This window comes from Dama dama, chromosome 19, assembly GCF_033118175.1.
Source record: "Dama dama isolate Ldn47 chromosome 19, ASM3311817v1, whole genome shotgun sequence".
Classification (NCBI taxonomy): Eukaryota; Metazoa; Chordata; class Mammalia; order Artiodactyla; family Cervidae; genus Dama; species Dama dama.
In genome coordinates this window covers 3,026,314-3,052,872 of record NC_083699.1, presented here as the reverse complement: position 1 = coordinate 3,052,872, position 26,559 = coordinate 3,026,314, and the positions used below count along the sequence as shown (strand labels likewise).

The 26,559-nt window shown below is 47.1% G+C and overlaps 1 protein-coding gene across 1 annotated transcript in view; it reads right to left on the bottom strand.

The window, feature by feature from the left end:
* The window catches only part of GYG1 (glycogenin 1), a 34,167-nt gene extending 13,476 nt beyond the window's left edge, over nucleotides 1–20,691 (bottom strand). The window contains exons 1-5 of the mRNA XM_061168074.1: nucleotides 20,647–20,691; nucleotides 20,101–20,231; nucleotides 18,075–18,249; nucleotides 17,614–17,776; nucleotides 5,664–5,790 (exon numbers count right to left, since the gene is read on the bottom strand). Coding sequence (XP_061024057.1) covers nucleotides 5,664–5,790; nucleotides 17,614–17,776; nucleotides 18,075–18,249; nucleotides 20,101–20,231; nucleotides 20,647–20,685 — 635 coding nt within the window. The 5' untranslated portion in view covers nucleotides 20,686–20,691. The remainder of the gene's footprint in view (nucleotides 1–5,663; nucleotides 5,791–17,613; nucleotides 17,777–18,074; nucleotides 18,250–20,100; nucleotides 20,232–20,646) is intronic.
* Between the last annotated feature and the right edge of the window lie 5,868 nt (nucleotides 20,692–26,559).

Sequence of the window (26,559 nt, the reverse complement as noted above, 5' to 3'; positions counted from 1 at the left end):
ATTAGATTACAGCGCCCTCATTCATTTTTCTGGTCCTCTGTGAGCAGAAGGCAGGCACCCTCCATATGCTCCACGCTGGATCATCAGTAAGAAGACAACAAATGGATGAAAAAATAAGAGCCATACCAACTACAGCTCCTCAGGGTTTTAGGTGAAGATGGAGGAGGATGGAAAGAAATGAACACAGATGATCTATATCTCCAATGCCAACAGTCCCAGGCAGAACTGGAGCCAGGGGTCTCTTAGGGATCAAGCAAAAATAACCACATCAGAAATATGCGTACACAACCAAATGAGGACACCAAAAGTTCAATTTCATTTTCAGAAAATACTGCCTTTAAAGAGGCTTGGAAAGGTTTTAGTGAATAAGCTACATTTCTGGGAAAGAAATAATGGATATGAACATCCTCCAAAACATTTAAAGCAGCAAACAAGTGGAAAGGAATATTTTGGGTCTGTAGATCTAGCTTCTGAGATTAGATCACTAGGCCAGGCCTTAGATCATATTTAAACTCAAGTAAATGGGTAAGTTAAAATATTTACTTGGAAATTATTTGGCAAATCAAGTGTTTTAGTCAATCAATTTGACCAATTAATACGTATGGCAGTTTGAAGCAATACCATAGAATTCATTATCTTTGCTCTAGGCCAATTTTATACAGCATAATATAACATAAACAGTTTTTAGTCAGTGGATTTAACAGAAAGAAAAAATGGAACTAAATGGCTGATTTTAAAAAGACTAATGAGATTTCGCCCAGCATTATGTACAAGCCAAATTCTATGCTATATGGATAAAACAGGCCCTCCAGATGGAGAAAACATAAAGAAACGAATGTTAACTAGGAGCCTGCTATTTCCCAAACATTATGGGAGGCACTTTCAGAAATATTATTTCATTAAGAAATACATTTATGAGCTTGTTTTTCAACACATATATTACAAATTAATTGAAAAGTTCTAAGCCAAGCATTTTGGTTCTCAAGTTATGCAGTATTAAACAGGATCTTCTGCTACAGAAAATATTATTAATTTGGTATTTCAGAAGCTATGTTTGAGAATCCATTCGAAGTGGTAAAACTAGTACATGTGTTTCCTCTGTGCTCTGTGCTGTCCAAACAGTTTGCAGAGAAAGGCTTTATTAGATATGCTACCTCTGTGGCTCAAGTTCATGTTAATTTTGATTCATGTCAGGCCATTCTTTTGCAGAAACTTCATGTGAGAGCAAAGGCTACATTGCTCTAAGATATCCAAGGTGGTGAGATTCTGGGGCATCTAAATACTGTCTTGGCATTCTCAAGGCACACAGTTGCTAGGAGCCGGTGAGCCAGATTCTTGACTTCTTCCATGAAGCCTCTAAACCACTCCTTAGTTTCATTTCACCGGCCACCACCTGTGCTGTCCTGGGGGAGGCCGGCACACCACAGGGCCACTCGTCCTGGAGGCCAGCAAGGTCATCCTGAGCCCAGCAGTGGGGCTTGGAATTCACTCGGAGTTCCCAGCTCTGCACAGGGTTCTTGGTTAGGCAGCGACTGCAGCCAAGAGTTCATGACTGGCTGTGTTGTTGTTTACTTGCTAAGTTGTATCAGACTCTTTGCAACCCCATGGACTCATAGCCCACCAGGCTTCACGGGATTCTCCAGGTAAGAATACTGGAGTAGGTTGCCACTTCCTTCTCCAGGGCATCTTTCCGACTCAGGGATCAAACCCGCATCTCCTGCACTGGCAGGCGGATTCCTTACCACTGAGCCACCTGGGAAACTTCCAAGATTTGGGCCACAATTTTATATTAACTTAAAACAAAAAAAGAAAATGTAACTGCCTGCCTTTTTAGCCCTTCCCAGTTGTAACAAAAACATAAGGAAAAATGTCTCTGGAGACGGATATCTGCAAAACAAAACAAAAGAATTTTCTGGCAAAGGGAAGGGCAAATGAGTTCTGTGATCTGGTTTCCGTATCCCTAAATAACTAGCAGTGGGAGAGGCAAGGCAGCTCTCTGAGAAGCCTCATTACCAAGACTGTGGGGCCAACCCCCGCCCAGGGAGAGCAGCTCGGAGGCAGTGTTAACTCCCCTCAGGTCACACACCAGCTGACTCAAGCTGCTGCCGGGGCTGCTCCTAGCCTCCCAGTGCGCCATCTACACTACAGTTATGGCCATACACCAAGCAGATGTCCAAAATTAGCACTCATCTCTATAGAGTCAGGAAGAAGAAACCATCCTAACTGTTTTGGTAATTTAGACCCCAAACCGTTGCGCTGGGAAATTCATTTAGAGGATATGAAAACCACTGGGATTCTGAGAGAGGCGGCCAAGATTCCAGCAAGTAAGTCTATCTTCTCCCCAAATAACTTAACTCGGCTCCACCTGCTTCTTGTTCTTTGTCAAAATAAAATAAATGCAAGCAGTGTCTGTGCAAACCAGGCTTATCACTAAAGGGACAGTAAGTTCAACGTTGGTAGGAAAATGAAAATCAGAGGGAATCTCAATGAACCATCGTGGAAATAAGGCCATGTTACATGAAAAATATGAGTCTTTAATCTCTGTATCAACACGGTTTGGGAACAGAGTTCAATAGGGAGGATGTCAGATTCATGTTTCCCCAGTACAGTCATCTCAGGACACAAGCTCGATGAGCAGATCTGAGTGGAAAGGGGCACAGAATTGCTCACACCACTAATGATTCTTTCTCTTTTGCATGCTCACCTTAGCTTGCTCAGCTGAAGCTAGTCAATTAAATTAACCAACTGCCCTCTTATAGAGCAATTCAGTTCTAGAGGGCTTTCAGACTGTGGTGCTGGAGAAGACTCTTTGAGAGTCCCTTGGACAGCAAGATCAGACCAGTCACTCCTAAAGAAAATCAACCCCGAATACTCATTGGAAGGACTGATGCTGAAGCTGAAGCTCTAATACTCTGGCCACCTGATTCGAAGAGCCGGCTCACTGGAAGAGACTCTAATGCTGGGAAAGACAGGAGGCAGGAGGAGAAGGGGACAGAGGATGAGATGGTTGGACGGCATTACCGGCTCGGCGGACATGCGTTTTAGCAAACTCTGAGAGACAATGAAGGACAGGGAAGCCCAGTGTGCTGCAGTCCGTGGGGCTGCAAAGAGTCGGACATGACTCAGTCCGTGAACAGCAGCAAAGGGACCACGGTCTGCAGGAACCAGTTTGTAGGAACACTGTGAGTTATGCGGCAATAAGGGCTATGAAGAATCGGGCACAGAGAAAATATTATACTTAGTGAAGTAAGTCAGACAATAACAAATATTCTATGTTATCACTCATTTATAGAGTCTGAAAAATAACAATACAAATGAATTTATATCCAAAACAGAAACACACTCACAGACATAGAAAACAAGCTTATGGTCACCAAAGGGGAAAAGGGAGGGGAAGGAACAAGTTAGGAATTTAGGATTAACAGATACAAACTGCTATCCATCAAAAAGACCAAAAAGGACATAGTGTAAAGCATAGGCAGTTATACTCAATATCTTGTAATAACCTTTACTGGAATATAATCTGAAAGAAATAATCACTTTGCTGTATATCTGAAACTAAAAGCAAAACTAGAGAAAATCAAGTCCACGCTTCCAAGCAAGACAGGCTTGTACCTCACAAGGCCAAGGACTAGAGGCCAAGATCATGCATCTCCTGGTCCATCCCTTGACAGTGACTTGTGTCCTATTTGCTTCACTCAGACCACAGTTGGTATGTCTGAGAGGCTGTCTGTTTTGTTCTAGAAAGGAAGAGGCTGCAGTATGTCAGAGACACCGTCCAAGAGAACAGTTAGGGAGGAAAGAACACAAGATACTTGTAATCTTTATCTGGGTAAGGCGGACAGAGTCTGCCCAGAAAAGAACACAAAAGGAAACATTTCTGCCTCAAAAAGCCAGGCAGGCTCATCCCCGTGGGGCAAGATATCTGGAGGGGACTTCGGATAATGAAACACAAGGAGAGAAAGACCCTTTGTTTTCTGCTCACTCAGGAATGCCCAGGCGGGGCTCAGAGATCATGGGCCTTGCCCAACTCAGCAGAGAGTGTCTGTCACTGCTCACGGCTGTGTCTCAGGATCACCCTGACAGCTTGGCCTCCGCTCAAGAAGCCTGAATCATCTTCTTGGTTGCACACGAATGAGTCACAGGCTAGAGGACAGGGCCCAGGCCCTCACTGGGAGACAAGCCGTTAGCCGGGCTGTATTAGCTGCTGGATCAGAAACACACAGGGAACGGTGTGAAATGAGCACTTTACGTGTACGAACTGCTTTATCCCAACAGCCTGACGAAGGAGGTTATGACTTCCCTCCTCATTTTACATATGGGGGACTGAAGCCAAGAGCCTTCCCCACACTGCAGGGAAATGGTAGAATGAGGAACCACACGCTGCTCCTCAGGCTGAGAGATTGCCTGCATTGCTAGACCCCCTCCCAGACACAGAGGACGCATCGCCTGCTATTACTAAATGCTAAGGGAGGCCGAAGAATTGATGCTTTTGAACTGTGGTGTTGGAGAAGACTCTTGAGAGCCTCCTGGACTGCAAGGAGATCCAACCAGTCCATCCCAAAGGAAATCAGTCCTGAATATTCATTGGGAGGACTGATGCTGAAACTCCAATACTTTGGCCACCTGATGCAAAGAGCTGACTCACTGAAAAAGACCCTGATGCTGGGAAAGATTGAGGGCAGGAGAAGGGGACGACAGAGGATGAGATGGCTGGATGGCATCACCAGCTCAACGGACATGAGTCTGGGTAAACTCCGGGAGTTGGTGATGGACAGGGAGGCCTGGCGTGCTGCAGTCCATGGATGGGGTCGCAGAGAGTCAGACACGACTTGGTGACTGAACCACAACAAAGGGAGGCCAGCCTCTCTCAGCTCTTCACGTGATTGCCTCCCTTAGGTAGGGTCAGTAGCTCAGTCACGTCTGACTCTTGGCAACCCCAAGGACTGTGCAGCCTTCCATGCTCCTCTCCCCATGGGACTTCCCAGGCAAAGAATACTGCAGTGGGTTGCCATTTCCCTCTCCAGGGAATCCTCCCAACCCAGGGATCAAACCCCGGTCTCTCGCGTTGCAGGCAGACTCTTTACTGACTGAGCCACCCCCCTGAGTGTTCACGATAGCCTCTGGAGGACACCGGGGATGCGTGTTCAGTAACAAGCCCAACTTCTCCTGAGCTGCGAGTTCAGTAACTAGTAACCATCCAGGAAGTGGCTTCTCCAGGATGTGAAGTGAGGGAGGCCAGCTCCACAGGCCCTGCCCTTGACCATGACACCACACATCTTATGCCATCCCCACCACCACCACAGAGAGGGTTGTTCACACCCTCATTTTAGACAGCTGAGGCGCAACAGCTTGTACAAGGCAGAAGTGTTCCTGACCACGACAGAGAGGAGATTCACCAGAGGGCCTGCCATCCCAGGAACCAATGGGAACCTTTTCCCACAGGCAGCTAAGGGCCCTCTGGGTTCCTCCAAACGTAAAGCGATGGACACCAGCAAGGCCCCTCCCCATCAGAGCCAAGTTTCTTAGGAGAGAAAGGACTTTCCTCAGAGCCTCCATCTGTTTTTGCCCCAAGAATGACACTGAGGCACCCCTCTCCCCAAATCGGAACCCCGCCCCCTGCCCTCAGCATCCCACCCCACAGGTAAACCCTTGGCACTTACGCTTTAAATGCTGGGAGGTAGGAGTATATAGAAATGCTGCTGAGGTTATAAATAAATGGCAGGTGTTTTCTGATATCTGTTGTTGCCCAGCTGCTAAAAAACGTATTCAGTAAACCCTGGTCCCCACCTGAAAGAAACAAACAAATTACAGTCACAGACGTCAAGGACAGGTCAATAATTTTACAGGAATATATAACTGGGCCTTTACAAAGAGGTCCTAATTCTATTTTTTTTTTTTTTTTCTGACCGTGCCTCAAGGCTGGTGGGATTTTAGTTCCCGGACCAGGGGTTGAAGACAGGCCCTCGGAAGTGACAGCCCAGAGTCCTAACCCCTGGACTGCCAGGAAATTCCCACTAACTCCATTTTAAAAATAATAAATTCTACGTCAGACACCTGGAGGACATTTTAGAGGGTAGCCATCTCCCTGAGTTAATTCATTAATTGAGCAAATACTGACTGCAAAGCTGCTATGTGCCAGACCACCAGCCCAGGCACTCGAGAATCAGCTGTGAGCAGAGACAGGGCCATCATCGAGGACAGTCTGGGGAGGCTGGGAGGCCCCACTGTCAGCAAATCCAGAATCCACAACACCACGGCAAACGGGGATGAGGGCAGTGAGGGAAAGTCCTGAGCGCCCCGAGGCGTGCGGCAGCGGCGTGAGACGTGGTCTGGCAGGCGGGGGCAGGCCTCCACGCGGAGGCTGTGTGTAAGCCAGAACCGCCTGCACACGCAGGGTGTCCGAGGGCGGCACAGGCGGGCCGACCACTGCAGCCGGGGAGAAGGCGGGCAGACGGTGCTCCGGGCAGAAGACAGCACCGCAGGCCCGAGGACGGCAAAACACGCAGCTACGGAAAGACGGCCTGGAAGGCAGCCTGCAGAGCAGGGCGGGGCTCACCTGCCGCCAGGAGGGTCTCCAGGAGGCAGGCAGCAACTAGACCACCCCGGGCTGGGAGTTCAGACGGTTCTTGGTCAAAGATTTTAGGCTTTAGGTTAAAGGGTTTCCCTGGTGGCTCAGTGGTTAAAAAAAAAAAAAATCCACCTGCCAATGCTGGGGACAAGGGTGTGAACCCTGATCCAGGAAGATCCCACGTGCTGGGAAGCAACTACGCTCGTGCACCCCAACTACGAAGCCTGTGCTCTAGAACTGGGGGGCCACGACTGCTGAAGTCTGCACACCCTGGGGCCCATGCCCTGCAACGAGAGAAGCCCCCACAGTAAGAAGTCCGCACACCACACCTGGAGAGCAGCCCCCACAGCATCAAGGACCCAGCACAGCCAAAACAAATGAACACATAAAAGAAATACTTAAAAAAAAAAAAAAAAATTTGCTCTCTGACCTTTTAAATGAAAGAGAAATGGTACAGAAAAAGAAGTCAAAAGCAAAAGAGAGCAAACTGGGACGGCAGAATGCTTCTAAGCCCCCAGCATGGATGGAAGGCTGACGGACAGCGGGCCACGTCCCACCAGCGCAGCCTCCGGCCACCAATCACACCTCCAAGCAGGTGAGTCCTCACTGGGCTAAGTCAGCAGCAGCCACAAACGCTTAGCACAGTGACTGCTCAGACCCTGGGGCTTCCTGGACCTCACGCTTTCCTCAGAGAGTGAGGACCATGCCGTTCACTTAAAAGAAATAAAACAACGAAAATCTCAACAGCTAAGAACAAGACCTAAATCACAAACACACAAGTAACTAAAGAGTCACTAAGCCACTTCAAAACACATTCAACCAGAGGCCATGTGCTTCTCACCTGCCCAGAACCAGGGTCTCCTGTGAATCAGAACAGCAGCTCAGGCGTGCGGGTGTTCACAGGTGTGTGTGTGTGTACTCGGGAGGGAGGGAGGGTGACGGCAAGGAGAATCCTGCTCTTTCAAAGTGCAAGCCTGGTTAACCACAGTTACTTCCCTCCCCGGCTCGCTCTGCACTTAGACCTAGTTTTCCTCTCTAAACATACCCGAATTGGCTGTCATTATTATTTGATTTTTCTTGGTTCTGAAAAAGACTTTAAAGATCTGGAGATGCATTTAATATTCAGAGCTAAGTAGCAAGGTCAGGGCACTAGGTTTAAAGTCCAAATGTACCTCACCTAGCCTCTGTGTGTCCCATCCTTTCCACATGCCGTTGATCCACTCTATGGATCAAAGGCATCATTGAGCAACTGTCTGGAGTGACCTCACATGGAGTCATCTCTCTGTTTCAGAAAGTTATGAGAGGCCCCCATTACTTAAGGGACAAGTAGCTCAACAGAGAATCGAGGTTGGTGGACTGCATCAATGCATCAGTTCCTGTTGCAGAATTACAATTACACAAGATGTTACCACTGGGGGAAACAGGGTGAATGAAGTGCATATGGGGTCTCTCTATATTTTTTTAAACTGCATGTAAATCTACAGTTCACTCAAAATTTTTTTTTAAAGTTCAAAGATTAATGTGGCTTAAAAGCAAAATTCCATCAAGAATTTCGTTATTAGATTCTAGATTCCACAAGGACAGAGATTATGGCTCTTTCTGCTTATCACTGTAATTCTAGCAGCTAGCAGAATGCCTTACACACGGGTAAGTTATTTGTTGAATGAACAAAAGAACCATGAAGACGGACATTAATGGCAGAAAAGCTGAAACAACTTGAATATTCCACCACAGAAGAGTGGTTAGTATACTGTGATACTAACCACTCCCAACGTTATTCAGCCATTAAAACCAGTGGTTATAAAGACCATCAATATACTGTGTAATATAAAAATACACAATAACACACATTATAACTAAGAACATATGTGTGTGTGTATGTGCTCAGTCGTGTCTGACTCTCTGTGACCCCATGGACTGTAGCCCGCCAGGCTCCTCCGTCCATGGAATTCTCCAGGCAAGAATACTGGAATGAGTTGCCACTTTCTTCTCCGGGGGATTTTTCCCAACCCAGGGATCGAACCCTCATCTCCTGGGTCTCCTGTACTGGCAGGCAGATCCTTTACCACTGAGGAAGCCCCAAGAACACACACATTCCTACCAGAAGAAAATAAATCCAACAGCAGCAGCAGTGTGAGGGGACTGATGTTACCAGATGTTCCCTCACTCCAACTTTTCATTAATGTTGTTACATTATTTTTGTAATTCTAGCATATTAATACTACAACTGGGGAAAGAATGAGAATTGTGCCAAGACCTTTTCTTTCCATTTTTCACTTATTTTCAATATGAAATATATTATCAAAACAAACATATATGTGTAGGTTATAAAGCATACAATAACACTAAATATACCCAATATCCAACTGAAAAACTCACACATTACCAACACAGTTTAAATTCTCTGTGGGGGGTTCCCTTACCCAATTTCACTGCCTCTGACCCCAGAAGGAGCTATTTATCATGAAATTTGTTTGTAATTATCTTGATTTCCTCTACCACATATGTGTGTCTCCAGACAATATATATTTTCACTTGTTTTTGAACTTTATAAAACTAGGCATCACACTACATATCTTTTTCTACCATTTGTTTTTTCCTGCCACATTTAAAGACTTTTCTTTTAAAATTAAGCAATTCCACTTAAAATGACTACTGACGACATTGTAACGCAGAGAAGAAATACGATTCCATGAAGGTCAGAAGGGTAAGCATAAAGCAGAACTCCCCAGTCCGACAGGGTGAGCCTGGGAAACAGGAGTCAAGAGTTTTGCTGATCCCTCAGAGCCCCTGGCCAGCTGCCTCCAGCCACAAAAGGCTGCTTCCGTTCACTCCCAGGTACCCTCCCGACACCGTCAGCCCTCGGCTGTGTGCCGACGGCAGGGCTGAGAAGCACCGCTAGAACAGGAAACAAGCAAGTGGAGGGGCAGGGCAGCAGACGTCTGAATCAATGGTGCTCATTCAGCTGGTCCGTCCTCAAACCTCAGCAAGGACCCTGCCTCTCAGGGCGCAGAACATACAGACCATGCAACTTCCACAGCCACTGACTTCATTATGTGACTATGAAGGGTGACCCTTTAGTCAAAAGTCGTGGATTAGAAATAGAATTAAACACCACCGAGAAGTCTATGGCGTCTTACATAATTTTTTAATTCAGCCACCTAACCATCTTCTTCCAAATATTCAACTGCAGATCTCAAGATCATGCAAAACTATGTTTTAGTTTCACTAGAAAAGTCTGTGTTTGGTGCTATCAATCTCCCTTCATTAGAAGTCCCTAAACTCGAGCTCACTTTAAAGAAGAATGCAGATCTAAGCAGGTCTGTGCTACAAGACACACGAGGGTGTAACGAAGGCTGCTGAACTTTTCTAATGAAAATCCCACGACTTCTGTCCAGTCAGGCGTCCAGAGGCAACTTTATTTATTTAGACAGGTTAAGACACTGTTCATCTCAATCAGCTCAGAAGCAACGAGCATGATGAGCGGACACGCCGGCAGCTGTGACCCAGCAGGCGTGGGTGTGGAGGCACAGGTGAGAGGCAGAGAAAGGAAACAGAACGAGAGGCGCACGACACCTGTTCCGCAACAAAAGCAAACAGCAGAATCCTCTATCTTCCCCCCCCCAGGCTGGCCAAGGGCTACTGATAACGTCACAGCCACTGAGGGTTTCCAGGTCTTTAGACCAGAGTCATGAACCTGATAAACATGAACATATTACCGCACTTAGCAGAACCTGTGTCCCTTATTTTATGAGACAGAAACGGAATTGAGTGCTGCTTTGTTTTTTAACGTGTGCACTATTCAATGCTTAAGTATTTCGTGCGCTTTCCCATAGCTTGTTGGCAGCCGGCTTGCCTACTGTGAATAGCAGAGCATGGGTGGGGGATGCATTTTGGTTTAAATGTGAACCTGAATTTCTTAGCCCCAAGGAAATGTCCCTCTAGAACCATGTTGCTCAACACAAGGATTCAGAAGCAGGGGCATCACCTGAGAGTTTGACAGAACCGTGGACGAGTAAGTCCCAATCCCACCAGACCCACAGAACCAGAATGCTCATTTGAATCCTTAGATGCTTTGCTTGCATATTAAAATCTGAGAAACACTGGTCTAGGGTCTTTCAGAGAATGACCCTTTTTTAATTTTATTATATTAGAGAATGTAACTCTCAGAAATGTCATTTCTATAGAAAATGTCTGAGGTTACATAAATTACATATAGGTACTATGATGACTAAAATAGGCTCCAGCTTTCAAATGGTTCTCAACCTAATCAGGGAGTAGAAGAGCATAAATCAAGCAAACAATTTACAGCAAAATATGCTTAATATTATAGGAGAGGGATGGGCTTCCCCGGTGGCTCAGTGGTAAAGAATCCACATGAGACGCAGGTTTGATCCCTGGGTGAGGAAGATCCCCTGGAGAAGGAAATGGCAACCCACTCCAGTATTCTTGCCTGGAAAATCTCATGGACAGAGAAGCCTGGCAGGCAACAGTCCATGGGGTCACAAAGAGCTGGACACGACTTAGTGACTGAACAACATAGACAAATGCTGAAATGAAAATGTGACTCGCTCCTTAACACGGAATTCCCATAACATGCATGGCAGGTGTTCTCACTCTTGCCTACAGAGAGCATGCCAAGGATACTAAGTTACTGTTTGTGAATGTTCCAGCTCTTGGGGATATTTCCATCAGGTTTACTAAGGATCATCGGATTAACCCAGGTGGCTCATGGGAATCCAGGTACTTTGAGCCCTGGTCTTAGCATCACTGCATCTCACTGGCCTCAATCCATTTAAACCAAGAACGATTGATTTATTTTACCATTTCATGTTTGGCTTTTGTTTCTCACTTTAAAAAATATTTGTAATAATCAAGCTATTAAATAATTACATAGATGCAAGGGAACATTTATTTGTGGTTTAAATTTCACTTTCTCAATTTAAGGCAGATCCTAAGTCTAGATTCTTTTAGCACTCTGAATTTATCAGATTCATGATTACATAATTAACTGTGTAATTAGGTGTTAAATGTAATGTCTCATAAAATATACAATGTACAAGCTTTATACAGGTAGGGATAAAAATAAAACTGTATTATTTACTTATGTATTCCTAGCCCTTAAACTTAGTATCTTCCCCAGATGAGGAGCTCAAATGATTTTTTTTCAATAGGAATGGATTACAGAAATGAAGACAGAATTAATCATTTACAAAAATACTTCTAGACCCACAAAACAATTCGAGACTATCACCTGTGCTGCCGATTAAAAAAGACAAAGTAATACTTATAGACACAGAAAACAAACTATGGTTGCCAGTGGGGAGACGGAAGTGGGGACAAGATGGGGGTCAGGGGGTTAAGAGGTACCGACTGCTATGTACAAAATAAGCTACATGGATAGACTGTCCGGCACGAGGAATATGGCCAATATTTTATAATAACTATGAGAGGAGTGTAACCTTTAAAAACGGTGAATCACTATGTTGTACACCTGAAACTTACATATATTATAAATCAACCATATCTCATTAATCAAATAAAACACATCCACTATTTTAACAATAAAAAGACAAAATATTTGTAGACATTATGGTTTAGAGGGGAGAAACAGTAGCCGCAGCGATAGAAGACTTAAGTGTCTTCATCTCTAAAATGAGGAATATATCAACTGCTTTCTCTAGTCAGGGCAATGAATTTTAAGTCATTAATCTGTAATAAAGCCAGTATAATATTTTCCTCCATCCTGTACCATTCCCAGGATATATTTTCATGAATGTTGCAGCATGTGATGGTCCACTGGAAGTGAAGACAGAAAACTACACTCATACAACCCAGCCCCAGCATCAAGAAAGACTGTCTGCTTCAGACCTTGCCAGACTGTCTGGCAAGCGGCTGTCTGAACTGTGTCGATGCTGGTGCCCAGTACAGCCATATAGCAGGCCTTCAATAAATATCTACTGAATTAACATATTAATGAATAAATAAATGACTACTTCACAAAACTGTTAAGGAATAAATGAAGAAGTAAAATGACTCCCTGAAGAGCCTGGACACATGAACACTTTAGTTCTTCCTTCCGTCTCTATTTCTCAAGAGTTCATGATCTCTGCTGGTTACAAGGCTAGAAACAGATGGCCAAGTTAAAAAAAAAAAAATCCTCATGGGTAGGTACAGTGAGATAAAAACAGCTCTTAAAAACTGTGTGTACTCATGTATTTTGCTACATGATATGACTTTTGCTTTTCATCTTTATTCAAGATACTACCCAATCAATTAAAATTTAATTACTGAATGATATAAACACAAGAGAACAGAGTAATTTTCAAAGCAACTGACAACACAGCTTAAGGCCTACAGAGCCACAAGTAGCCTAGTCTGTGGGCAACTGGGAAAGCCTGCCATGAGCACCTGTCAAGGTCGAACCTTGCAAGTCAGAGGACCAGGTGAGGTACATCTGAATTTCTGAGCATCTCTGGTTTGAACAAGACAAGTACTATCTGGGAACACCTCTCCTTCACTCCTTTTCTGGACAGCTTGAATCCAAACTAACCGCAAAGGTTAGAGACAGTAGCACTGGGGTCAATTTTACACTTTAGAATTTAGAACCAACTCTTTTAAAATTATTTTAAAACTTCGTTTTACTCTCCCAGCTTACATCTCCAAGCACAGAAAAAAATTTCAGTTTAAGGGTCTCAGTGACCCCTTAAAATCAGAATAGGGAACACACAGTTTAATGACCTCACAGCAGGTTTTAGATTCTGCTGAAGGAAAACCATACCTAACATTCTATACCAATTTGCTCTGCTCTATTTTTTTTTTTTTTTTTTTGACAAGTCAACTACAGACCAGAATTTCATGACTTTAAAAAAAGTTTAGGGTATTTAGATTACACTAATGAATTCCATTTTTTAAAAAAGATGGATACTTGAAATTGGAAAATATGAATTCTAATTTTTCACTTAGGTTTTAGAAGGTAACACATGGAAACGAAATTTAATATACAGCAACTCTCAAGTACTAAACTTTTCAACTGTATCAGTTCAGTTCAGTTGCTCAGTCGTGTCCAACTCTTTGCAACCCCATGGACTGCAGCACGCCAGGCTTCCCTGTCCATCACCAACTCCGGGAGCTTAAACTAATGTCCATCGAGTCAGTGATGCCATCCAACCATTTCAAAGGTATAGGCATCCTTAATTTAGGATATTCTAGAGTCATGGGAGGAAAGGAAATAAAAACCTCAACTTGCATCCAGATTAATTTAATCAAATGAAGAGTCAAGTGAATCAGCCTTATTGCAAACTCATGTGTGGAGACAAAACTGCTGACTAGTATCTACGAAATCATCACCTCTCTTCCTTCTCTCTGTTAAGTCCTGAAGTTGACCTTATCTTGTCAGAGTCTATAAAGTGCCACGGTATACGTGTTTTGCAACAGTTATTGTACAACTCTTCAGAAAACATGTAATGTTGGTTATGAAGTAAATGCAAGACAGTCCACAAGTATTAACAGCATAGGAAGTTAGACACTTCATTGTGGGAAATTAAACGCCAGCCATGAATTAGGTACGAAGTCACTAGTTTGAAATTTCTAACACTCCATAGATATTGGGGAAGAAAAGAGATGGCACGGTCCCTAGCAGATTTGCCATATTAGGAATATCCTCTTGGTCAGAGACAGGGTGCGGCGTGATTAGAGGACTGGTGATTAGCAGCCGTGACAGCCACATTCCTTCACATCAGAAGGGCTGCAGAGGCGGCTGCAAACGCTCAGCCATCAGCAGCCCGCGTGGCTTGTCCGTGGACATCAGGCCCCATCAGGTTTTGCCAAACGTATGAAGAGATTAAGCAGAACTCGCAAGACATTCAGACTGAGATACGGTTATCTGCAAACAGGTTTTCTTGACTGTCGGTCTAAAAATGCTGGGACTGAAGACCCCCGTTCAGTGCACCTGGGGTTGGGGGTGGGGGGGATATCTGCGGATATTAGAAGTGTACGGTAAGGTGAAAGGAAATTCCTGACAGTGCTTATCTCAGAGCCCAGGGCGACATCTAAACCACATAGGGTTCTGCGCTGAGAGCCTGACGTCAGTTCCTCGGTCCCACTGAGCCCGGAGCCACAAGTACTGAGGCTGCGCTCGAGAGCCCAGGAACCCGACTCCCAAAGCCTGCGCTCGGTAAGAGGGAGAAACACCGCAGTCCACCGCGGTGAGAGGTCCTCTCCCCACAACCAGAGAGCAGCCCCTCTCCTCGAAGCTGGAGAAAAGCCGGCGCCACAGTGAAGACCTACCATGGCCAAAAATATAAAAAATAAATAACATTAAAAAAGAGAATACCCATAAGCTCCTATCTACACAGCTGAATTCTCAACTCTTTCAACTAGGTATTTCTACGAGTCACAGAAATAATTCACATCCTTTGCCACCAACGAGCCAGTAAATGGAGCACCCTCCAGAAAGGCCAGCTCCTGGAAACCCTGCTGCTGAATAATGAATGTGCTCCCAGGCACAGAGAGAATCTCCTGCGGTTTCAGATTCCAGCTGAAAAAGTAGAAAGTGCTTTCTGGTTGAGCCCTCTTCACACGTTCTTGCTTCTTAACAATGGACCATCAACTCCTTTAGTAGCTCTTGGTTCCAGAACAGATACATGATCCAGGTTGGTTTCTACCAGCTAATTAAACCATTTTATATTCTGAAACTGTAACCCAGTAATTTATCATGGCACACTGTTTGGTATCCAAACTTTCATCTTGCAACAACAGAATCTAGTATTCTTCAGAATTAGAAAGTGGATTCTCTTTACGCGATTACAATCGTGTCCGTTTTAGGTAGCTAGATCTACTGTAGAATGTGACTCACTCACTAGATCTGAGAATTTACACGGAATTTCTGGCAGGATTATGCTACTTCCTTTAAATTTAATGAGAGGAGGTGAAGAAAGCCACAATCTGACGCAAAGGTTAAGACAAACAGTGGACTTCTGCTAAAAATACTCTTATCTTCCTTCTGTGCAAAGGTAACTATTTTTGTGTGAGCAAGAGAAATACATGTTTTGAACTCAAATGCCAATATAATTTTCATTCCTTATATGAAAGGAAAATAGCAGGAGCTACAAAATAAATCAGTGACGTGAAGAAGTTACATTTGGCCATAACCACAGTCAGCACTCAAGGCATTATTTCTCACTCAAGCTTGCTTAAAGTGAGAAGGCACTTCCTGTCGGAGGCTGCCGTTTATTACGGCTCAGATGCTTTTGCTCACCGTTTTAAGGGCACATGATGACTTGGCATCGAGCAGAATTTCTCAACCTTGGCACTACTGACCTCTTGAGCCGGATGAGTCTCTGGTGGGGGGGGCGTGCGATGGAGGATGTTTAGCAGCATCCCTGGCCTCTACTCACTAGCTGCCAGTCCCGCCTCCCCATTCACTTGTGACAACTAAAAATGTCTCCAGACACTGCCAAAAGTCCCCAGGGGGCGGGGCCAAATCACCCAGGTTTGGCACTGCTGGTATAGAGTACAGACTAGTCAAACAGTGAGACAAGATTGAGATTTAAATTTCTCCTCCTTTTTCAATGACATTTCAAACGGCTGCTGTTCCAAATCCTCAAATGACCAAACAGAATTCAATTTCTGTGAACAGCAACAACGAAAACCCAATTTCAATTTTATATGTAACTAAAAATGTTTTGGGCTTCCCTGGTGGGGAAGGTAAACAATCTGTCTGCAATGCAGGAGACCTGGGTTCAATCTCTGGATCAGGAAGATCCTCTGGAAAAGGGAACGGCTCCCCACTCCAGTGTTCTTGCTTGGAGAATTCCGTGGATAGAGGAGCCTGGCAGGCTAAGGTTCGCGGGTCACAAGGAGTTGGACATGACTGAGTGACTAACACATACAAAAATGTTTTAAATTCCAATCTCTTAATTTCAGCAATCCCATGAACTTCTAGATGTACTTTCAATTCAAAAAGTTTAAATTTGAAATTGTAATTTTTAACTTTGCAACTAGTTAATGGAGATGAACCCCCGTATTTGCATCCTTTATGTCAGCTGAGGATGGTCATTCCTGCTGGCGTCAAAAGATCTGCTCACTGCAAATCTCACACCTGCTCTTGGAGAGGAAGGCAGCCCCTGGGGCCTGGGGTCTGCCCAGGGCTCTGGCCCCGCCCCCGGCTTCTGCCACAGCGTCAAGTATCTGACAGAGAGTCATTGCCGAGAGGGGGTCTCCTTGTACAAATCCTTCTTCCTAGACACAACTGGGTCTTTTCTTAATTCAAAGGATCCATCAACATTTATTTTCTAAAAAGTTGCTTTTGCATACTAACTGCCAGCTTTGTGGTTTGTCTTAAAAACAAAGTGACTTATTATTTATTATGTTAGAGACTGGGCCAAAATAGAAGTATACCTAACTAATTAACTTAACCAAAATTCTCCAAAGGATGTGAGGCCCTAAATCACAGTCACCACCCTTCTGTGTAAACGTGCTGACAGCTACAGACAGACACACACGCGCACCACGGAAGACGGACGGCGACTCCGCCGAGGTTCTCGGCTGCGGCTCTGCAGACCGCACTCTATCTGAGGCACTGCCTCACAGGCCGTGAAAACCTGGAGACGAAGACTACTCATGGAGCCGTGTTCTGAGAATGAGAGCCTAAATTATTCCTCAAATTTCCTCGGAGACAATTCTGGGTCCTCCTGTTAGTTCTTGCACTTCAGTTTACTCAGGCTTAAGACAGCTGCTAACCTCTCATTTGTTTAGTGGTCTTCTGAATTCCTGAAGAGTCATGGTTGCTTTAATCACACTCTAATTTAGACACAGGAAGATCAATGAAGGGCAAGTCTGTGAAACAGCCGAGGTACCTACGGGAAAAAGATGCATGCACGCACACACATACTATTTCCCAGAACAGCGCAGCCTAAAACGCTTGTCATGTCACATGTATCACTGCCCTGCAGACACAAGGGCACGCAGCAGCTCCCTGAGAAGAGCAGCCCCTGGAAGTTGTTCACAGCTTATCCGATACGGGGAAAGCGGATACGTACCATCAAAGCTACCTTGCTCGGAAGCAAGACGCAGCAGCTGATTGTATGTTTCGACTGAAGGCTGATAAACAAAGACTCCAGAATTGAAGCAGTCAGGCCACCCCGGGTCTGGTGCCGCCGACAATTCTTCTCTCTCAAAAAGATCGTCAATATTGGCTAGGACCTGATTCAAGGGTAAGGGGGTGGAGAGAAGGGAAAGCATTTCAGAGCTGTTCTTCTATAGCAGAACCCTTCCTAAGTTCTCCTTAAGTTATCCAGCACACCAGATGCAATCTGTTGCTGGACTAACTCATCAGACGACACCTGTGAGGCAGACTGGTCTTACTCTCCTTCAACACCTGACACTTTTCCCAACAGCGGTTTTATCTGCACTTTACTGTCAAGTCCTGACAGCATTCTTCACATGCCTAACTGGTTTCAGTTACTATATCCATCTCTCCAGCCATCAAAGGCACACTCACCAGAGTATCTGCATCCATGAATACACATTTGGAGTACTGTGTGAGTGTCCAGCAGTGGAGTTTAGTCAACGTGACACCCAACTCAGGCCTCTTCATTAAGGTGAGATGCGCAGAATCACCGCTGTCCAGGACATCCACCACGATGACTTCATCAAAGACGGTCTCTAAAGTTTTCCTATCAAAGTGAAACCCAGAAAACAGCTCTCAGCACCTCTTCAGAACAAGTGACCCATATAACATAAGACTGCATCCTTATTAGCTTATCAACAATGACAGCAATCTGTTACTTTGGTATACTACGGTCTCTTAAATATGTCCTAATTGGCTTCAGCACAAACTGTTGATTTGCATGTGCTGTTAATTTCACTAAAACGGTAAGAACTGCTTATGGTAAGGATGAACTACTTGTCTTAAACAGTATCATAGAAGAAGTTCCGTATGTTTTATTGTACCACTGAATACCAGGCAAGTTGTGAAATAGCCTGTAAAAATGTAACTGATGTTTGGTCAGACGTCTTTTCAACAGCCGACATCTTTAACAGTAATATTTTATTAGAACTGATTCTTGCTGACCACTGAATCCTTTCCCAAGTAATGCTGAGTTAAGACATACAGTATCTGCACTGAAGCCCATAACTAATTAGTAATTTTTGCTAAGGCAGCTGACAACTGCCTGAAGCTGTGTGTCGTAAAAGAAGCTGAGTGACTCAATGACTTGGTTTCCATTCTTTTGCATCGAATACACCAACATTTGTTATATGCTTAGCACTCCTGGCATGAGCGACTCACTCTGGTTTGTGAGGTACAACACTTCTCCCTGCCCAAAATTAACTACAGACTGACTTTAGAAAGCAAGCCAGAGGTGAGGGAGGCGTGTACTTTCCAGGTAACACTAAACTCAGCACAAGAAAAAACGCAGGAGAAAGACAGGCCATCACTCAAAGTTGACAACAACATCACGCATGTGGAACAAAACTGATATCGCACTAGTCACCTCCAAAGCTGTACCAAAATATGTTCCAGTTCACACTGTAAACTTGATTTCTTTGAAAGAAATGGTTGTGTACCCCTGACGACCGGAAAGGGGGCTTGGTTTCGTGGTTTCTAAGACCACACCCTCTTTCTTACAGTATCCTCACTAAAGTGATTATAGATGAGGACATACACAGAGGAGGCAGTTTGGGGGTAATTTGGTTTTCCTAAATTACCCTTTAGGAACAAGATTGTTAGTGTGTGAGATATACGTATGCATATATAATGCCTCTTTTTCAGGGGTCCTTGGCATGTGCTTATGTTTTTTGAAAAGAGTTACAAAAGGGGCATTTTCAACTTCTAAAAGGGATAAAAGAACGCAAAAATAAACGCAATACAGAGGTGCTAGTGTGGCAAGGTACTCTTAAATAAGTTAGTATGAGGATCAAGGCAGTTGATTCATATACTTCAAAATTTAACTCCAAAAAAGTAACATGAACTAACCCAATCAACAAGCAGCTTATAGCCCTGAGGGTCTTTCTTAGCAGGACCCCTAATTCAGACAGCCCTTTGGAAAATATCTAGTCTACTGAATTGTAAATAAAGATCATTAGGTTACTAATGTCAGATGTGGTGGAGAAAACTGCCACTTTCTTTCAAAGGCAAGGGAGGTCTGCTTGGCTGGAAACAGGACAGTAGCCCCCGCTCCCTGTGGGGGAAAGGCACGCAGGCAAGGCAGGACGACACGGAGGGACGGCTGGACTGAGTCACTCGCTTGGATCACCCGGAGGGGACCTGCCTACGAAAGCGCCCAACCCTAGCTGGATCAGCAAGCACTAGGGCCAGAACTCCACCTCCCAGATGGAGCGTGGCTGGAACAGCTCCCAAGAGCCAGGAAGAGGCTTCGGACCCAGGAATCCTTCACTCAGCAGCGCTCATCGCTCTCCTCCAGCACTCAACCCCTGCAAAGGGTCTGGCCTGAAAGGTCCACTGATGCCAGAAACAGGGGAGGGGATGTCAGAGCCCAACCGACGGCCCGGCGGCGTGTCCTCACCTCATGGAGTCCGAGACCTGCGGGGTGATGAGCACGACCAGCCTCCTGGAGGTCCTGTGCTGTTTCAGAGACAAGCCCAGGACCAGGGCTCCTTTGGCATAGGAATCGTTCGTGGTCAGTGTCACAAAGGCCTGATCTTAAAACAAGGAAAAAGAAGGTGTTCATTACATCATCCTAACTAGAGAACAGGACCCCAGGACCCTGGTCAACCAACAACTGGGCAAAATCAACTCCTCTGTGATTAACCTGCTCGATCAATAAAGGAACAGCCTCCTGGGGGTGGAGGGGGAGGAGAGAACCCAGGGACCACTTTAAGAGGGTCTCAGTACCATTCTTTAGCAGGAGATCACTGGCAACCTTCAAGGGGCTATAAAAATTAAATCCAATATAGAGTCCAGATATGCTAAATTCTCAGACTACACAGTAGCTTAACACCTAGTGGGCAAGGACCAGGTAGCAGAGGAGGGATGAAGAAGCGCATTCTCTGCCCGTCCTACACAGGACCATAGACAGGAGTCTCAGTCAGGGACAGGCCCAGCCAACAACCTCACGGACAGCATCTGAAGCAGAGGCCATATTCTTCATCCAGGCGCTCACACGCGCCAAGTCTCAGGCTTTTTCAACTCTTTCCTCGACCTGGAGCCAAGAGTCCACAGTCACCCAACCACCTCCCCAGAGTCGCTCTGAGTCTCTCTTAAACATCACTTCCCCCAACAAGCCTTCCCTCCTTGATGCTTCCATCTAAATAGGGGCCCATCACTGCTGAGTGTATTTAGGGACCACCTCACAAGCTCTAGCAAACCCGCCTCCTTTTACTTGGAGAAGCAAGCAGTATGTCCTACCCGGGACCCTGGGGCCCCTCAACCCTCTCTTCCACACTCATGGTTGTTCTCAGTCGCTCAGTCGTGTCTGACTCCCTGTGACACCCTAGACGGCAGCCCGCCAGGCTCCTCTGTTCATGGACTTTTTAAGGCAAGAACACTGCAGTGGGTTGCCATGTTCTCCTCCAGGGGTCTGTCCTGACCCAGGGATCAAACCCACATCTCCTGCTTGGCAGGTGGATTCTTTACCCACACACACACACACATATTCAAAAATCAATCTCCAATAATCACTTAGTTGCCAACACATGAATTATTCTTCCTCCTGAACAAGCCCAACTCTCCCAAGAACACCAGCCAAGCCTTTAGGGTTTCTTTAGTCCTTCCCAGGAGGATTCCGGGACACATGCCCTCTTGAAAGGGATTTTAACATTAGACCAGGTTGGTGGGCATCCAAGCACAAAGGATCCAGCGCTGCCGGGGCTGACGTGGGTCCCTGCTAGCCAAGCAGGGAGTCGGGCACCGTAGCAAAGTCACTGATTCTGTCTTAGGTTTCCTCTTCCCGCCTTTCCCGTTTTCTAGTGGAGCCTGGAGGCAAATTCCCACGAGAAGAGGACACTGGAGGCTCTCCACTGGGCCAGCACACTTCCCAGCCGCAGATCTGAGGGCAGCCTTCACACACAGCTTTGGATTCTCTGTTAAGCAGTAGGTCTGGCGTTTCTACCTGCACCCCGCCCTCCCCCAGGGTCATCTGCCTCTCAGCCAGTCACTCTAGAAAGCTCAGAACAGCGCCCCCATGCCTTGACATACCCATCACCCCTGCCTGTTCTCGTTTCTTCAACCCATCTTAAGACAGCAACGTTTTGGTCGGCCCACCGCAAGGGCGCTTAACGTGGGGCACGATGAATGATGCTTCAACTCAAAGATGGTCCTGATTCCAGGACCATGGAGGAGGGCATGGCAACCCACTCCAGTATGCTTGCCTGGAGAATCCCTGGCCAAGAGGAGCTACAGTCTATGGGTCCCCGAGAGTCGGACGTCACTGAGGCCACTTAGCGCGCACACACAGCGGGGGATCAAGGAGAAAAGTTTACAGGTAAGTAGAATTCCAGGCTCTCAGGAAGCAAGGACGTGGATGATTTCCCAAAGGAAGCGGGAGGCAGGACAAGCCTTAGGAACCGAGGTTTGCAAGGCGAACCTAGCAAAGGAAAGGCAGCTGGGGAGGAGGCTAAACCCGCCCGGAGATGGCCGAGCCCCGGGTGACTGCTGAGATCTGTCCGCAGTTCAGTGGCTGCAATAACCCCACTATCAGACTCAACTGCACGGGCTGGGGTCCTCGGGGGCAGACTCGCCGAGCGGCCTGGACACCCTGCAACAAGTGGGCCGGCGCCTTCCCACCTCGCGGGTCCCGCTCCCCGGGCTCCGGCTTCCCGCAACCCAGCCCCAAAGGCCTAAAAATAGGCTCGGCGAGGCGGCCAGCGCCGGGACTGACGGCCGAGGAGCCGGGCCCGGGCCGCCGGCGGGCCCGCCTCGCGGCCGCCCCTTCCCGGAGGTCCCAGCCCGCGGGCCGTGGCGGCGGCGCCCCGAGACCCCGCCGCGCTCCGGGCGTCGGGCCGGGCGCCCCGAGGAGCCGGCTCCCCGCCCCTACGCAGCCCGCCGCACTGCTCCGCCCGCCCGCCCTTCACGGTGCGCGCAGGAGGAAGGGCGAGGAGACGGAAGCAGGAACGGGGGCTCCGGCGGCGGGCCCAGGCGCTGCGCGGCGGGGGCCCCTCGGCCGCGCTCCGGCCCGGGACGGCCGCGCGGGCCCCCGGGGCAGCGGCTGACGCAGGAAGCGACACGCCCGGCCGCGGCCAGCCTGCAACTTCGCGGCGGTGCCCGTCCCGCCGGGAGCGCCCCCGGGGCGGAGGGCCGGGTGCGGGGGGAAGCGCGGCGGGCGGCGCGTACCTGTCATGGTGCAGCCGGGGGCGCGGGCGGCCGCCGCAGCCGCAGCCGCAAGTTCGTGACTCGGAGACGCCGCGCGCGGGGAGCGGGCGCGGCCGGCGAGGAGGCGCGGCGGGAGCCGAGCGTCCGCCCGGAGCGCTCTTATAGCGGCCGTCACGTGGCCGCGCACGCTCCCCGCGCGCGCCGGCATCCTCGCGGGGAGGCGGCCCGGCGCCGCGGGGCCCGGGTCCTCGCCCAGCCCTTCCCCTGGAGGCCTGGGCCCCGCGTCCCCTCCCGCGGCCGCTCCGGTCCTGGTCCGGCTCCCGCGGGGCACCTGCCTGAGACCCTGCTTTGGGGATCTGGAGGGGGACTTTGGCGGCAGAGTGTGGCATCCCAGGGACAAACTCCCAAAGGAGCCAAGGACTAGGGAACTTTACAAAACAAAGCGAAAACCCCAGATCACCCCAGTTAGAATACTTCATCTGAACTGCTTGTGTGAAACATCAAGTGTAACTGCACTTTCTTCACCTGGAATTCCAGATCACCCTCCGGAAGCATTTCTCAGCGTTCTCACCTGCGGTTTCGTGGCCTTAACCGAAAAACAGAATGAATATTCAGTCCGTTAGATTCTCGAAGTCCTCTGCATCAGTTAGATATTCCAGTGTTTCACTGAATCGACAAACGTTAACTCAGTGAAGTAGGTTCTATAATCTTCATTTTACAGATGAAGAAGCTGAGGCACAGAGAAGTCACTTATCTATGGTCGTATCATGGAAGTGGAGAAAGAAGGGCTTGAACCGTGGCAGTTTTGTTACAGAACTGACCTTGTGAGCAAGACCGTGACATCTCTGGTCCCGCTGCTGCTGCAAAGTCGCTTCGGTCGTGTCCGACTCAGTGCGACCCCACAGACGGCAGCCCACCAGGCTCCGCCGTCCCTGGGATTCTCCAGGCAAGAACACTGGAGTGGGTTGCCATTTCCTTCTCCAGTGCATGAAAGTGAAAAGTGAAAGTGAAGTCGCTCAGTCGTGTCCGACTCTCAGCGACCCCGTGGACTGCAGCCCACCAGGCTCCTCCATCCGTGGGATTTTCCAGGCAAGAGTACTGGAGTGGGGTACCATTGCCTTCTCCGATCTCTGGTACACTGGTGCCCAAAAGGCTAGTAAACTATGCTAACTGTGGTTGGGTAATACAGTCTTTTAGGTTAGTCTGTTTCACAAATCATGAAAAAGTGAATTTGTCATTTTTCTAGGAAGTTGAGAAATAGTTCTCTGATGTGATCACACCCTTCTCTCCCCATCTCTTCCATCCAGTCCAATCACACAGGAAAGCAGCAGCTAGCATTGATACAATTCTCCGCAAACAGTAGTTGCTCAGTATCTGCTGAATGGAAACCAAACAGGAAGTTGACAACATCAGTTGAAACAACGAAACAGATGCTTTAGAATGGGTGATTTGTTTGTAAGGGTGGTATTGCTATTCTCAAACCCATCACGTATGTGTGCTTAATCCCTCAGACAACTCCTTCCAACTCTCTGCGGCCCTGTAGGCTGTAGCCCACCAGCCTTCTCTGACCATGGAATTTTCCAAGCAAAAGTACTGGAGCAGGTTGCCATTTCCTACACCAGGGAATCTTCCTGACACAGTATTTGAACCCCAGTCTCTGGTGCCTCCTGTATTGGCAGGCAGATCCTTTACCACTAGTGACACCTGGGAAGCCCAAACTAATTATAACACTGCTTATTCACACGTAGGCCCGGACCTCCTACATCAGAATCACTTGGGGGCACTTGTTAAAAAGGCAGATTTTTGGTTCTAAGCCCAGACCCCTGAATCAGAGTCTTAATAATAGAACCCAGGAATCAGCATTTTAAATGTCATCTCTGGGAGACTCTTGAATCCCTTCCCCCATCCTGACCATAGCAATTGACACCACTGATTCACTTCGGAAGACCGCCTGATTACTTGGCATTCTAAACTTCCTTGGAAGGAAGTGGAAATGTAGGGAGAAGGTGCAGTAAGTGGGTTACCACTTACTCAAAGCCTACAAGTTTAGAAGAGTTGGAGCTCTTTAAGGACTATAAGGCTTCCCAGGTGGTGCTAGTTGTAAAGAACCCGCCTGCCAATGCAGGAGATTAAAAAGATTCAATCCCTGGGTCAGGAAGATCCTCTAGAAGAGGAAATGGCAACCCATTCTAGTGTTCTTGCCTGGAGACTCCCATGGACAGAGGAGCCTGGTGGGCTATTGTCCATAAGAGTCAGACACAACTGAAGCAACTTAGCAAGTACGCAAGGAAGATAAAAGGCTATCGCTGAGTTGCACCTACCTGAGGAGAGGACAGGGGCGCTAGTGGTAAAGAACCCGCCAGCCAAGCAGGACATGTGAGAGGCGCAGGTTCAACCCCTGGGCCAGGAAGATCCCTTGGAGGAGGAAATGGCAACCCACGCCATTCTTGCTTGGATTAGCCCACGGACAGAGGGGCCTCGTACCCTACAGTCCACGGGGCTGCCAAGAGTTGGACACGACTGAAATGGCTTAGCCCCACATGTGCACCGGGAAAGGGAAAAGAGTGCTGCTTTCAGGTTGGAATTGCTCTTTTCCATACTGATCAGTGGACTCGAGAGAGTGAGGTTTTCCTCTGTCACCCAGGAACCCTTCTGCCCTTAAGACACTTAACCACCTGCTGCTTGAAACCTTAAGTATTCAGACTGGGCTCCCACAGGGTGTGGTTCTGGGGCCAAAAGGGCAAAGCCTAGAGGGAGAGCTGGGACCAGCTAGAACTGGCAAGCTTTCCTTAGGAACAGCGCCTCTCTGCTCCACACTCCCCCCACGCCCCCACCAACCCACGGTGCTTCAGTAAAAACAGTCACCAGAGCCTCCTTCTTGTGTTTCATATGAGAAAAACGTTTATAGGAGACAGAGTCATGGAAACAGAGACTGCAGCTTTTACCACATGGAGTCACATAGGGGCATTTTAAGGTTGCAATCTATTCTTGCATGTTGTCTTAATTGAGATTACTAATCGTGACCCACTGACCAGTTTTCCTGAGGCTATTCCACATTGAGCTTCTTGAATTACGAGATCAAAGCGTCTCAAATTTTAATGTGACCACAAACTGCCTGGGGATTTTGTTGAAATGCAGATTCTGACTCAGTGGTTTGGGGTGGACCTCTCAGGTGATGTCCCAGGCTGTGGACCAAGTAGGTGTTCAAACATTCTGGCTTATAAGGCTTTGCAAGTAGTAGATGGATACTACCTGCAAATACCACCTTAATACATGTACCGAGACAGATGTTTGAGACTTTCATTTGTTTATTGTTTTCTGTGAAATTTAAACTTGTAGAATTTCTGAGTCCTAAAAAGAGATTTAAGGTAAAAAAAAAAAAAAAATCTGTATTCTACAAGAGTACCCAGAACTATTAACCATTTAAACTTTTGCTAAATCCATATATTCAGCGTGGTCAGTCCAAATTAATTTTTAGTTGGCCTTGGAATGCATTATGTAATTTTTTTTGGCAGGATACTTACCTTCTTGATTATGTTTTGTTTAAGATAATGCCGAAATCAGTTTGCATTCCCTTGAGCACACAGGCTAATTGATGGTGGGAACAACTGACCTGGAAATATAATCAAGAGCAGAGGGCAATGTGCTGCCCTAAGACACAAAGAGTTCCCATGGACAGTCCATGGGGTAGATACACCGCATCTGGTCAAACTCA